This window comes from Melospiza georgiana, chromosome 5 (genome assembly GCF_028018845.1).
Source record: "Melospiza georgiana isolate bMelGeo1 chromosome 5, bMelGeo1.pri, whole genome shotgun sequence".
Taxonomy (NCBI): Eukaryota; Metazoa; Chordata; class Aves; order Passeriformes; family Passerellidae; genus Melospiza; species Melospiza georgiana.
In genome coordinates, this window is record NC_080434.1 from 19,982,387 (window position 1) to 19,997,070 (window position 14,684).

General features: G+C 46.1%; 2 protein-coding genes across 6 annotated transcripts in view; both read right to left on the minus strand.

Moving 5' to 3' along the window:
• The window catches only part of SLC20A2 (solute carrier family 20 member 2), a 59,517-nt gene extending 49,529 nt beyond the window's left edge, over positions 1–9,988 (minus strand). For 2 of the 5 annotated variants that reach the window (XM_058023826.1, XM_058023821.1), the window contains exon 1: positions 7,174–7,267. The gene's annotated coding sequence lies outside the window, so the exon portion shown is untranslated. Of the gene's footprint in view, positions 1–7,173; positions 7,278–9,967 lie in introns of those variants that run through there. The other 3 variants (XM_058023823.1, XM_058023824.1, XM_058023822.1) reach the window with 3 other exon arrangements.
• On the minus strand, positions 7,903–10,398 carry SMIM19 (small integral membrane protein 19). The gene is made up of 3 exons (XM_058023827.1): positions 10,223–10,398; positions 9,968–10,092; positions 7,903–8,806 (listed from the first exon to the last, which is right to left on the minus strand). The coding sequence occupies exons 1-3, from the start codon at positions 10,396–10,398 to the stop codon at positions 8,736–8,738; spliced, it is 372 nt and encodes a 123-aa protein (XP_057879810.1). The 3' UTR covers positions 7,903–8,735.
• Between the last annotated feature and the right edge of the window lie 4,286 nt (positions 10,399–14,684).

The following is a 14,684-nucleotide window of genomic DNA, read 5'->3' on the forward strand; positions in this document are numbered from 1 at the left end:
GAGCTGCAGGAAAGATTTATCTTCACTAGTTCAGCTGCTCACAGAGCTACCCTTGAATCTGTGGAGCAATACAGCAATGCCTTAAGAGCCCATCACATCTTCCATCTCTACGTGGCCTGCTGCTGACATGTCAACAGGCAATTCTCAGGATTCATTAAAGGCACTTGGATAACAGCTGTCCTGTTTCACCAATGGGAATCTGGAAAAGCAGACATACACTGCAGCACAGGTGGCCTCAGAAACCCCCCCCCCCCCTCCCCCCCAAAAAATATGCTTTTCAAGCCCTTCAACAAGATCCTACCCAGGCACTGGCACGACAGGTCAGACTGCTGGTCTGTTTTTCTGAGAATCCTGCCTCCTGTGATCAGGACCAGATGCTACAGAAGGTAGAACAGTTCAGGTAGTGAGCAATGATGTAATTCCCCCAAAAGGGAAATTCCTTCCTGACCTCATCAATAAGGATGAAGGTTTATGTGCTTAATTTATTTTTAATCCCATTTACAGCAACTCTGGACATTGTCATTATACATATAAATGCCCAAGTCTGCTTGGAATCCGAGTAAACTTTTGCTCTCAGTAATATCGTGTGGTGTGTATTTATGCCTAATGTCATTTAAATATCCCTTTGTTCTTGCACTATGGGAACTAGTATAACCATTAACCACCTCTGTTCCCCTTCCAAGAGCTCCAGCCTGCCTTGCACCATAAATTTCCATGCCACACTATGTCCTGTGACAGGACACAATCTGAGGATCTTCAAGGAAACTACAGAGCAACTTCTATTAGACATCTAGCAACATTCAAGCTACACTTCTGGGATCTGCAGGAAAGTTGGCAGTTGCACCAAGATTTCAGCAGGCTCTCCCTTCTTCTAGAGCTTGCAAGCTCACTTTCATGTCGTTTTCCACTCCAGGGATGCCACTCTTTTAAGCAAGATGTTTTGCTCTATGTTGTGCACTTTGAAACCCCCCTTCAAGATTCTGATACATTTACTCAGAACAGAGGGCTGTACAAGAACCTCTCTGAGCAAAGAACTGCCCTCTCATCTCCATACCTGAACAAAGAATAACAGGGCCAAACCATGCAACACCAATCCTATTTTGCTCTTGGCTGATGTTCTTGTGGGCTGCAGGTTCCCCTGTGCAATAACTTTAGCCTGTGTTGCTACTTCAGTTCCTTATGGATGAGCTCATGGCACATTCATCATGATTATTGTGCCAAGTACTTATTAAAGCTCCAGTGCTCTCTGCTGTTTCTGCTCACACAATATATGCATCAACGTATAAAGCCACACCTTCATTCAACAAAAGCTTGGTGGGGAAAAAAAATATATATATGCAAGCAGCAGACAAGAAAGGGAGACTCTTAAAGCACACTTAAAGTTCTGGATCCTCTTGTCTCCCCAAAACCTGCTTTCAGTCATTACTTGGGCTGCATTTTCTTCTCCAAGCCTTTGAAGCTAAAACTTTGGACTCCAGGCCACAGGTTCTCAGTCCGAAAGCCTTCAGGAAAGAAAGAGAGAAAGGCTGGTATCTCATGGGAAGATGGCCTCCCAAGGAGATGACAGAGTTTTTACAGCATCTGTGAGAAATACCACACAGTCATCACTGTTTGACCACAAATGTTGTGATTATGGGCTTGGAACTGGTGAGTTAGGGTAAGAGAATACTTCTTTGCCTCAACCAAAATGAAAATTATACTGTTTCAACTCTCTTTGGAACAACCTTCAGGCAAGCAAGGGGGTGAGAGAAAAAGCCTGTTCCAGCTTATGGTTCAGAAACAAATGAAGTTCTTTAATGATCAAAATAGCACTAACAGAACTGGTAAAAGGCCCCACTTTGTCAACAGTTACCTCATTAAATAATCCAAACACATGCAACTTTTTTCTCTATTTGAGTATCAGAGACTGATTAGTCAATAAAGTGACAGGTCTCATCATGGCAGTAAAATTGTCCTTTCATGTATTTCTCAAAGACCTCTTCGTGCTGTTTAATAGCTACAGAGGTCTTAGAAACTCTGTTTCAGAGCAAGGATCTTGACCGTTTCTTTGCAAGAGGCCACAAACGTTTCCCTGTCCTTCAGTCTCACATGTGTAAAGACAATATACTGAGCTGGGTACTTGTACAATGTCTTAGGCAATGCTGAAAGAGTGGTCCAAGCCACAAGGCTCAGAGCACTGCCATACCAGCACCGCCAGGACCTCGAATCAGCCAGCGAGTGGTTTGCCCTTGGCATTCCAGAATGTGCTGAGGTTGAAAGGGAAGACAATAATGATACAGAACAATTCTCCCATCAGCAGTGGCAAAAGTAATCTCAGAGGCACAGAGTGCAATGCTTTCACCACATTGGGGTCATTACTGACTTTGAAGTCAAAAAGAAGTGATATTTTCTGTTTGTCACACACAGAAGCAGACTTTGGGTAAGGAGACTTTTTTAACAGACTCAAGTCAGGTATTTTTGGTTGCTAGAATTCTCAATCTGTTGTGATAAAATTAGCTTTAAATAAATGTACAATACAAGCAGTACATACTTTGCCTAAGAAAAAACCTGCTGGCCACTTACAGATCATGTGAGCCCAGTTATTTAGCTGAGCTAAAAACATCAATTATTCCGAGCCTTATCTGACTGTAGATTTGGATCTGTTTAACAACAGCACTGCCACATATCAAAACGCATGACAACCCACAGCTCTTTACTAAAGCAATGAAAAGTTCCTGCAAACAATGTTTGCTGCCATTTAACAACACAGTCATGAAGAAAAGAGGTAAGAGGGAAAAACCTGCACCTTTTCCTCTATCTGAAAAGAAAAAGCAACTCTCCCTCTTCTGTCAGTCCACCCTTCCTTCCATATTACAGCAGAAAGAAATGGGCTGCCTTCAACTACCACTCCCTGATGTTCACCAACCAAAGCTATGGAAGATGATAATCTCATTTTTTTTCCCCTTTGCAAGGTTTTCATCAACCAGTACAAATTCTGCTCTGTTCTTTCAACCAGTGTCACAGAACCTGGCTCTGTACTGCTTATCACCATGATCCAAGCAACAGCAAAATAGTCACTCAAACATACCTAGTGCTCAGTGCTGGGTAAAGTTCACAGCAGCTGTCTGAGTCCCAGAAAGACATCTGAGAGAAGCGCCATAAATAACGACATCACATGGAGTCTCCCATTGCACAACCCACATACATCTTCCCTGCTCAGGAATTCACGCCTCGCACCCTTCGCTGTCAGTCAAGAGCATATTACAAACCATGTTTCCAAGATGATCCAGAGGATATTTTGGAAAGTAATACAGCCCTCCTGTTGGCTGAGTCTTTTCAAAATACCTGTTCTACTCCATTACGAAAATGACAAATGTTGCTACCATCTTATCAAACCATGGTCTTTCTCAGGAGCAAGCTGTAGATCCACCTGTGCATTTTATACATCATGGATGTCCAAAACCAGTTCCAGCAGGTCTGACAGCCTGGCAGAAACTGAAGGGGACTACTCCTTCACAGACTCAGGATCTAAGTTCTTCTTCAGATATGCAAATGTGAAGTATTTTCTCAGACTACAGTTTCAGTAAACCCCAAATCTGAACAGCCCCTTTTCAAGATTAATTTATTTCACTGCTAGATTAAAATTAAACCAAATTCTCTTAAAATACCTCATTCCTAGGCATTTGCAAGGAGAGAATCACTTTTTGAAGCAGTGCCTAGATATAATTTTATAAAAATGAGACTTTTTTTCCTGGAGTTTTGCCACAAATTGCCTTTGAGGGCTTGGTTCAGAAATTCCAAAGTTAGTTTATTGTTTTTCATATTGAGAACTAATTCCTTTTAGCAATTCTGTTAATCTTGGAGTTTGAAGTTATTTTTATTAAAGTAACGCCCAGAGTTTATATATTCCATAAAAAGATCAGGAATTATTTTTATTAAAGTAACACCCAAAGCTTAGGCATTCCTTTCAAAAATAAGGCAAAGCACCTTCATTCTTAAAAAGGTTCTTAGTCTTTTCAATGCAAACACAAATTTCACAAAGACAGCTGAGCACTGCGAAGTTTTATCAGCCATTTTTTATCAGAGACTTGAGGAAAAAAGTAATTAAGGCAGGATTTTTCTATTTTTCTGCCTAAAAAAATTATGATCCTTTTGCTCCAAATAGTACATGTGTCTTTTTTTTTTTTTTCCTCCCTTCTTGCCTTCTGTTACAGAAGAAGCAGCACTGGTTTCCACTCCCTGATGTCAGATTTCTCATGAGACGTTTGTGGTGGCTCGGGGCTGCTCTGCCAGCAGCCAGTACCTCTGGTCATCCTCTGTACCTCTCCCTCAGCCAGCAGGGAGGCCTCTCGACCCAGGCAATGCCAGCTTCTGGTGGAGCTTGTTAGACTACAAAAATCTGGATCATAGCCCTTAACTCTTGTGCCACAACAGATGCGGGGCTGCAAAGTGAAGGCTCTTACCTCCGTTCTCGAGGGCCTGAGGCACTGAAACCTTCTGCTCCTCAGCGGCACCCCTGTCTCAAGGACAGGACCGAGTGCTGCCTTTCGTTTGCATGACTACGTTAATAAACAACACCCAGGCTCCTCACCATGACTAAAGCACAGTTTAATTGTTTGGAGGGGAAAGGGAACGCCTTTTGATCACTGCTTCTGATCTGGAGCATAAGCAACCATGACTGAAGACTCCCCTTTGTCAGCAAGCCTCCTCCAATTGCTGTTGCTCTTTAGGCATAACAGGCCGAAGACATCATGGATTTAATAACACGTTTTCTAACAATGCACTGCTTCCCTGTTGAAGAAGGCACGCAATGACAATTTTCAATTTCTTTAATGCAGAAATTAGGGCTGGGACAAAATCTTTTCAATTCCTCCAAAAGAGATGTTAAGTTGCAACATCCCCACCTTGCTCCCTGCAGCGTGTGTAATTTCAGCTTGCTCAATAGCATGGGCACTCCTGAGTTCAGGAAGACTTTAAAAGGAGCGATTAAAGCTCACGGAAGTAAGCTAACATGAATAAACTGCCCAGGCAACAGGAAAACATTCCAGAGCCCTGTGCTGTCACCAGGCTTTTGGCCAATGCTGCTTAATCATATATGCAAAACATAAATTACAGAAAGATTCATCACTGGTTAGAATATTCATAATTAATAATTTTGCATTGCACTGAAGAAGCTTCCCTGCAAACTGTCCTCAGACAAAAGCACTGCGATCTTCTCTCCATTCTCAGAGTTTCTACCGGCATCATTAGTACTAGTGGTACAGCAAAGGCTTCCTCTGCAGGCCTTCTCAATGGGTCAGGCAGTTTTGGAAGGAAAGTTTGAGGGCAAGTTTAGGACCAATCACACATCACTCTGCTGAAATTCCTAAATCCTGTGGCTGGCTATAAGGCATCATGGCAGCTGCTGCAAGACACATTCTCCTCTGGGCTCGGCTTGCACATACCAGCTCATACTATCCGGGCATGTAACACTGGACTGAAACTCGAAATGCTCGTGGCACAAGGGAGGAAATTTTCACTACAAGGCCTTCAGAGTTTACGACGTCCTCTTTAAACACAGACATACTCATAGCTTAAATATTTAAGACCCTCTTGAGCCTTGTCACAGAACTTATAGAGCTGTATCAAAATCCTTTGATGTGTGCAGTGCTGAGTAAAAAACCTAGCCAGCCACATTTTGGGTTACGAGGAGAGAGATGACTTTTCCACCACTTAACAGAAGATTATAGTTTTCACATAAGATTATAGAGGTATGGTTGTAATGCCATCTGAAGAATGCATTTACAAAGATCTGACATTCAGCAGCTCACATGGAGACAACAGAGTGGTCAGATTCTGAAAAACTTTGGAGTTATAATTGAGAGCAACTTGTTAATGATTTTCTGCAGTATCTTACAGATGTAAAGTTTTAACTGCTTAGAAAGCCTTTCCTCACATGCTTCATGTGATCAGACACCACTCAATCTACACAGCATAATAGCTTTTTAAACATTATTGGGTAAGCTAGAAACAGTTCCCTCTGTACAGCATTCTCAAAAATAAATGTAACTGAAGATAACTTTGGCCCAATTTTTGTTAGGTCATAACTTTCCCCATCCAGCACATCCAAAGTTCTGCATTAACTAAGTTCCATGAGAGTCTGAGAATCTGCTCCTGTGCATGCCTATAAGCCTGACTACTGAAAATGGATGCATAAAAAAATCTAATGTCTCTCTACCCTATCTGCCTTTGCTTTTTTGGAATCATGAATTAACAGGTAAAAATCAGTGCAGATATTTGAAGTAAAATTTCAAAAGCTGACTACACCTTCTGTCCCAACACATACTTGTACTGTACAGCTGAAAACATAAACCCCCCTGCAGAACAGGGTATCGTTTCACCGGGACAGAACTCCCGTGGCTGCACTTGCCGGGAAAGCAAACCACGCTGCCCTTCGCTCATGGCTCAAGCAGCACACTTCGAACACCCTAGCACAGGCAAAAGGCACGGGCCCTAGAAAACCTTTTGCTTTTGCTACTTCTCCTTACAAGCCTTTTGTTCTGGACAAGTAAGTCTGAGATGCTCCTGCCACCGCCCCAGGTCCATGAATACAAACGAAGCCGCACGCTGCTCCAGATTTCGAAGCCCTTCACGTTGCTTTCAGCTGAGCTGAGAGGCAAACCGTGAACTGATTATCTGCAGCTCGAAAGGCGGCTGTGCCGGGAAAGCGGCAGGGCGCGGGTTCATTCTCCGCCACGCCGCTCCACTGAAGCGAGCGGAGCCGCACCGGGGCTGCGGCGGGCAGCGGCGCCGGCCGAGATGCGCCATTGGGAAGGCTCCGTTCCCTGCCTGCCCGCCGGGTGGGCAGGGCCGGTGGGAAGGAGTGACGGCTCAGCTGTCCCGACCGCCACGAGCCCCCGTGCCGGGACATCGCCGCGGCGCGAACCCGGGCACGGGACACGCGGGGAGCGCTCCCGCGGAGGACGGAGCGGAGCGCTCCCGCGGAGGACGGCGGTGCCGGCCCGGCGGCGGCACCAAGCCCTCCCGCGGGAATGGAGCGGGACTCGGACACCCCTTCCCCGCCCCCGACCGTGCTTTCTCCTCGGGCGGCCCCTTCCCGCTTCGCCACGGCCCCCGGCGAGGCGCCCCTGCCCTCCCCTCGGCGCGGACGGGCGCGGGGGGCGGCGGGGGCTCGGGCGGCGCGGCCCCACTCACCGCCCGGCGGGCGCCTCCGGCCTCCGAGCAGCAGCAGCGGCGGTGGCGGCGGCAGCAGCGGGAGCCGGCGCGTCCCGGAGACGGAAGCGCGGGAGGAAGTGAGGTCGCGCCAAGGGGAAACGGCGAGGTTTCCGGGAGGTGGAGGGGGATGCGGACCGGAGATTTCCCCTGCGCCCGGGGAGCTCTGCTGGGCGTGGATCTCTGTGTCTCGTAAACCCCGCCGAGTGACGGGGACGCGCTGCGGAGCGGGGTCATCACAGGGGCACAGTAACGTGGGGAGGACACGGCTCCGGCCGCCCCGGGGCTCCGCGCCCTCCCCGCTCCCCGCGCCCGCCAGCCCTCGGCCCCGCGCAGCGACCCCGCCGTTTTCCGCGGTTCCTTACAGCAAGGAAGCTGTCACAGGGAGCCACCCTTCACCCAAAGGAGCCTTTCCATGGGGCAAACCTTCTGCCACTGTCAGTTCCGCCCGGGTGACGTTTTACAGTCCCTACAGACACTGAAGTACAGATCACTTCCATATAGTAAAATTTTGGTGCTCAAAGCCAAGTTTCTTAATATCCAAATGTAACCGCAGTAGTGCTCACCACTGCTCCAGGGCTTAATAGATTTCAGAGCAAAACAGGTGAGAACCTCTGGACATAAACACCCAGCGCTGTGCTGGTTGTTCATCATTCAGCCAACTCACCTTGTGAAACCTTAGGAATTACAGCATGATACATCTTCAAATAGTTTTCATGATTAGATGCTTTTATTAAAAAGTAATTTCTGCAGAATCCTTTCAATTAACTGATTTTGAGATTTACCTAGAAAGAAAAAGTAACTGCAGTGTGAAGTCTCTTTTGGACAAGCTATGACCTGCTTATACTGATTTTTACAAACAGACCCATTCTTTACAGCAATTTGAGTAAATTAAGCTAACCACCTTTGCTATTAACATTAGAGTAGTGGCTTTAAGTGTCTTCTGGATGTGTAGTTCACTGTGTATGTCTCAAAGTTTCTCCAGGAAAGGTTCACAGTATTGCATACACAACTCCCAAATAAACAGAGAGCAGAACTTTTCCGCACTACCACCTGACACTCTGGGCTCTCAGAGCTTCACCTTCACCAGGCAGTACGGCCACAGTGCCTTCAGTCACACTTACTGACTGCATTCAGCAAATTCAACAACCATCACCAAGGAACACAAGGCTTTCCAGGCTGACAGGTACTGCCTCGCTTTCTCCAGGGTGCTGTTGCCAGAGAAGGTAGGAGCTGATTTCCAAGGTGCTAGCAGAGAGAAATAGTTTCAGACATTGCTAAGACTGCACTTCCCTGCCCTCGTGTTCCTCTGAGCAGGTCTGCCCTGTGCTGGGTACTTTCATGCTGAATGTTCCAGTGGGCACTTGCTTTACCGCACGAGGGCTCAGAGAAAAGCGATTAAGAACAAACTTTTAGGGACAGTCCCCTCCCTTTCCCCCTTGCCTTCAGCTATGTGTCAATTAAAAAGCATTGAAAATAGCTCCACATTGACTCTTAAAATCAGCACTGGATGTATGTCCTGAGTTCCTACAGAACTGTGGGCTTCATTCCACTGAGAGCTGTACGCTTTCAGTCTGTTTTGGTGGCTGCTGCTGCTGCTGTTCATACTTCCTTGCTGAAAAAAAGAAACACCAATCAACACTGATTATACAATTTATTTTATATTATTATTACTATTATTGTATTATTTATTACATACATGTATATATATGTATATATTTATGTTTATATATATTCATGTAACTATGACAATAATCAAGAAACAGATGTAACATCAGAGAACCTCATTTCCCCCACACATGGGGAAGTTTCAGTCACCATGTGGAACTTCACCTTATAAATGCTGAACAGTAGAGTCATAGCAAAATGTCAGTGAATCAATGGCAGAGAACTATGATTCCATTCAGGTCCTTTTATTAAAATAAAAATAAATAAAATTAAAGGCTATGGCTTCAGAAGTTTTATTACTGATGACGTGAACAGCTCAACAGTCACAAGGCTGATGTGGCACATTTCTCACCTCCTCCACAATATACAAGCCACAAGCTAACAATTACACTGACTTCAAAATTAATCTGGTTAGCAAGGCAAAGGGAGATCAAAGAGCTGTGTGCAGTGGTACAAACACCATCAGCAAATGCCAGCAGGCATTCCAGTGTAGGAAGAACATCCAATTTTGTTCCTACAGAATGCAATGGCCTGATGTAAGAATCTTTATATCAAGTCTTTGCATTTAAAAGGTAGTTTCAGATCACTAAGGGTTTTTTTGCTGTATTTCCTCTAGGCATACATGTAGGGCAGGTGTGAAGCAAGGTTGTGTTTCTCTGAATTGGACCACTGGAATATCACAGGCTTGGGGCTCTTTCCTGCCTCCATCCTGACCTTCAGCATTGAGATCCGAGCAGCAACACTTGTTGGTACAGTAAAATTCTAATTAATTTTCAATTTATGTGGTTGTCTTACTCATCATTCCACAGTCCTCTCAACTTTTACAAGTCCGCCCACATTTTCACAACATCCAGACCTTCCTAGCTCCTTCAAAGTGTAACATAGGCATCGTTTTGACATTTGCTTTAGGACGATTGCACAGCCGCTCCCTCGCTCCGCACTTCCTCACGCAGCAGTCCTGCGGCCCCGGCTGCGGCCGAGCCCCCGCTCCTCACAGGGCGCCACAGCACCGGGGGCGTTCCCGCTGCACCAGCCTCCAGGCCGCCCCTTTAGGCACGGCCCCCAGCAGCCCTCAGGCCCGGGGGATCCCCGTTTCCCTCCGACTTACCGATGGAGTACATCTCCAGCTGCTGCCGCAGGCGGATCTTCTTCATGCTGTCGTAGAAGTTGGGCTCGGGCGGCGTCTCGGCGGCCGGGGGCAGGGTGAAGATGCGCATGATCCTCCTCTTGTTCCTGCGAGCAGGAGGGAGTGGGGCACGGCGATGAGGGCACGGCGGTGAGGGCGCGGCGCTGAGGGCGGGCGCCCCTCCACGTGCGGGCCCCGCGGGAGCCCCCGCCCCGCCCCGCCCGGGCCGCCTCTCACCGCCGCGCGTAGACGAGGAGGGCGAGGCTGGCCAGCACCACCAGCAGGTACACGTTGGTGGCCTCGTTCCACGCCTCGTGCACCGAGTAGTCGATGGCGCCGCCGTCGCCCAGCGCCGCCGAGGCGCCGCCGCCGCCCGCCCCGCCAGCCCCCGCTGCCGCCGCTGCCGCCGCCATGGGGAGCGCGGCCGGCCGGGGCGAATCCGGCCCCGGGAAGTGACGTCAGGGCGGTGCCGGGCGCCATGGCGGGGGGGCGCCGAGGTGCGGCGAGCACCGTGATTAGCGCTGACAATACACTGTGCCGGGGAACGCTAATGCCTCTGTTGGCCAAAGTGTATACGCAGGAAAAAATTGTGATAGTCGGCGCGCCGGGCTTGTGGGACGCCACCCAACACCTGGGCTTGTGCACTGTGAAATTAATCAGAGAATCAGTGAGGTTGGAAAAGAGCTCTGAGGCCATCGAGTCCAACCCGTGAGCGAACACCACCTTGTCAAGCAGACCATGGCACCGAGTGCCACGTCCAGCCTCTCCTTAAACACCTCTGCCACCTCCCTGGGCAGCCCATTCCAGTGTCAAATCACCCTTCATGTGAATAAATTTCTCCTAATGTCCAACCTAAACCTCTGCTGGCGCAACTTAAAACCACGCCCTGTCACTTGTCACCATGGTGAAAAGGCCGACCCTCACCCGGGTACAGGCTCCTTCCAGGGAGCTGTAGAGAGAATAAGCGATTTCTCTTTCAGGTGTGTAATTTCTGGCTTGTTGCACGCCGGGTAACAAATCAAATTTTTCTGGACTGTCCCTGAGGCCCTGGGGTGCCTTTCCACACTTTCTTTCTTTTCTTTCATCCCACATCTCCAGGTACCAGGCCCTTGGGGAGAGGACATGCACAGGGGACCGCTTCTCTCCCACGGGCACCAGAGATATAACAAGACAAGTCCCTTGGCTTTGCCGTGCCAGTGTCCAAGGGAAAGGCACAGCTGGATGTGGGGCCAGGAGACATGTGGATTCAACAGCTCCAGGAGCCTGGCAGGCAAGGAGTCAGCTGGCAGGGCTGGTGCTTTTTCAGTGGAATTGTGTGGAATGCAGTGCGTGGTGTCAAAAATAAAGAAGAGGTTCATATTGTCATGAGCTCTTGCTTTTCACATAGGAACTAAATGTGACAATTTATATTTGTCAAAATAGAAAAACTCCCATTGCCAAAAATCACAATTCTAGGATTATGCTTTGGCAGAGCAAGTGTTTCAGCTCAGAACCTGGAAAAGTTTTCTGAACTGCTTACTGAGATGCAGGTAAACTAGGCTGCTCTAACACTCACACACACACACACACACACACAGACTTTTTCCCTAATGCCTGATGTGGAATGTTTGAGCTACATGACAGCTTAGTTGTGCTTTTCACTAGAGCCTTCTGCTTCTTTCTATCCACCTCTGCCTCTGATACTTCCTTTTGCCATAGCTTCCTTCAGATACTAGAACTGGTTTGGGGTATGTGCTTGTGTTATGGTTATCCATCTTCACCCTTTGTAAGACAATAAAGGGGAAAAACCCAGGTATTTCTAGGGTGTGATTTATTTAACCTGTGTCAAACATTCAGAATCATGCCTCCTGTGCCTGGGAAATCTCTGATCCCTTACTGAATGCAAGGAGTCTAGACACCTCATTTGGATGGCACTTGCTTTGCAGATATCTAATCAGCCTGAGGAAACTCTGTCCTTTGGGGAGCTGTGTTCTCACTGTGAGATGTTCCAAGTCTTTCTCTTTCCATGGTATGGAACAGATTCATTTTAAGAGGCCTTAGATCAGGACATAAAAGAATATGAGTGAAAATGACAATATAAAAAAAAAAACAACCTAAGGCACTGGTGTCATGAGAAAAGTTCCTTGCCCCACATGGTGTGGGAAAGGAGGATAGAATAGCAATTAGACATAATTCTAGGTCATTAAATTGGGATGGCACCCATGCACAGAACTGTGGAAACCACTGAGAGAAATTTTTTAAAAAGTCACTTATGCAACAACACAGAAGACATTTAATGAAGTATGGTTTCAGAGGGATTTTAAGCAGTTTCCTGTGAAGTTGAGGCTTTTTGTTTCCTTTTCTAGTATGTTGAACTTCTCTGCTAACAAGCCTGACAAGAAAGCATCACACATCTTTGAAGAAAAGTGGAAAGAACAAATGTTCTTTGGTGCTCTTTGTAGTGCATTACTGTCTCTAGACCTCAGCTGAGATCAGGCTCCCTTGGATGGGGAGGAGAGAAGCTGTATTTAAGCTGTAACTAAAGGCACTCTTTGTATTAACCCTGCAGCTCACTCTGGACAAGCTGGGAAGGAACTGGGACACGCCAGGACCCTGCCCACAGCCTCCCATGCAGAGGGAACCAAGGCCTGCATCCACAGAGCATGAGCTCAGGTCCTGGCATCTCCTCTGCAGCCTCCAGCACACAGAAACAGACTGCCTCGCTCAGCATTGCCCAGTTCATTGGATTTAATGAAATGCTTGATTTCTGACTTTGATTATCCACCTGCCCCCAACCTAAAAGATGGGCAGAGACAGATTTTCTGCTTCCACATACCCCTCTGAATTTAGTAAATGTGAATCAATGGATAGGACAGGGTTAGATTGAGGAGCACAACAGCTGGTGCTGCCCTGAGTGTGACAGCCTAGCAAACCTGAAGAAAAGGGGGGATCTTCCCCCTATTTGACTGTAGAAATAGGAGTTCTGGGGGTGCAGGCCTTCTGCATGACTTCCTTGAAGAATCTGGCCCAAACAGCAAAGGACTCTTACAGGTTAGCTTGCCTGGTACACTATTATTTCCTTTTAGATCTTGGGCTTTTGTTTCAGTCTTGGGCTCCTAAAGCACGTTCAGAAGTGGGAATACAAGCTGCTCTTGAGTTCAGTCAGAGCACAGTCAGTCCTTGCAGTTGCAATTTTTTGTGAGAAGTTGTGTTGCCTGTCCATGTAGGTTAGGCAGCACATTTATTTGTGCCTTGGATGAGGCAGGATGGGATGACCAATAATTGTGCATGCTGTTCATGCATGAGGACAAAAGTTGTTTTATATTTTCTCATACAAAAGCTGCATGTAGGGAAAGGACTGTCAGTTTGTGCTGTGCTTTTATAGCATCTGACCTACAGGATCCTGGCCCATGACCAAAGCCTGTAGGCACCAATCTAATAATATGTAATGATAATATATGGCACTGGCAAAAGCTAAACATAGTTAATGGAGACCCAAGCTTAGTGGCCAGATTTCCAACGTTACAGGCAAACAAGCCTGGAGGGTTTCAGTTTTAGTTAGACACAGCACCCTACTCTCCCTCCATTCTAGGAATGAGCTCTTAGGGAGAAAAACACTTAAAAATCACAACTTTTATGGAGACTTTGTTCATTCCATGAAGAAGTCCAGAATGTACTTGATAAAAGTACTCACTTCAGTCTCATAGATTTATCAAGAGAATTGCTGAAAAGGGTCTTCCAGCTTTACAGGGAAAGAATTCACTTTCCAAAAGTCATTAGCAACTACTAGAAATTTGACTGAGAGCTACTGAATATTATGAGTTTTGAAAATCCGGTTACTGCATATCCAAAATGTGAATGCTGAAACAGTGAGCTTGGTCTTTTAAAAATTATAGCCAAAGAATATGTGTGTGTGTGTGTGTGTGTGTGTGTGTGTGTGTGTCTATATATAAATACATCTTTTTTAATGCATTTTGAGTTACCCAGAGCTAAACAGAATAAAAAATTGCTGATATGTAAATATCACTGTAATGTAAATATATTCACCATTTAACCCTGATAAATACTGGATTGTAGACTTCTGAACAGAGACTGACAATTATTGGAAACCTTGTGGTCATCTCAAGTATACAGTGCCTCAATTAAAATAAAACCACAAAATCCTTTTCCTTTTTTAAAAGTACCCTGTAGCATATAATTTATTTGGTTGGACTCTACAAATATACAATTATATCATGCCAGAAGAACTTGAGAACCACTTTTTTCTTGTTCCCAGGGTCTCTTGACTGTTGGTAAGACGTTACAGTCATAATGATAGAATCGGTTTACAGTTGCATATTCTGCCAAATAGCTCACAAATTATATTTGGCAAACACCACTGCCTCTGTTTCACAAAGATAATGATCTGATGTTTTGTTTATGTGGAAAGGAAAATATTATTTAAGAGATTGTGACAGAATTTAAAAAAACTTTGTGCGGTATTCACAACATGTGATACATTTAAAAGTTACCACTCTATTAAATACAGAGTAACACAGATTTTCAACTGATCCTTCAAAAAAAATAAAAATCAAACAAATGTTCAATTAAATACATTGTGTCCATTTTATTTCCTCCGTATTTACCCAGACCTACACAACAATACAAACAAGTTGCCATGAAGGCTGCTCACCCCAAGAGGATTTAGTGTTATAGGAGTGCTTTCAGGATGGATTCTGAA

Excerpts from the sequence above, each read along its gene's own strand:
- SMIM19 (XM_058023827.1), bottom strand. The coding sequence starts at position 10,398 with ATGGCGGCGGCAGCGGCGGCAGCGGGGGCTGGCGGGGCGGGCGGCGGC. Across the intron at positions 10,093-10,222 it reads CTCCTCGTCTACGCGCGGCG|GAACAAGAGGAGGATCATGC; the intron begins GTGAGAGGCGGC and ends TCCTGCTCGCAG. Across the intron at positions 8,807-9,967 it reads GCTGGAGATGTACTCCATCG|CAAGGAAGTATGAACAGCAG; the intron begins GTAAGTCGGAGG and ends TCTTTTTTTCAG.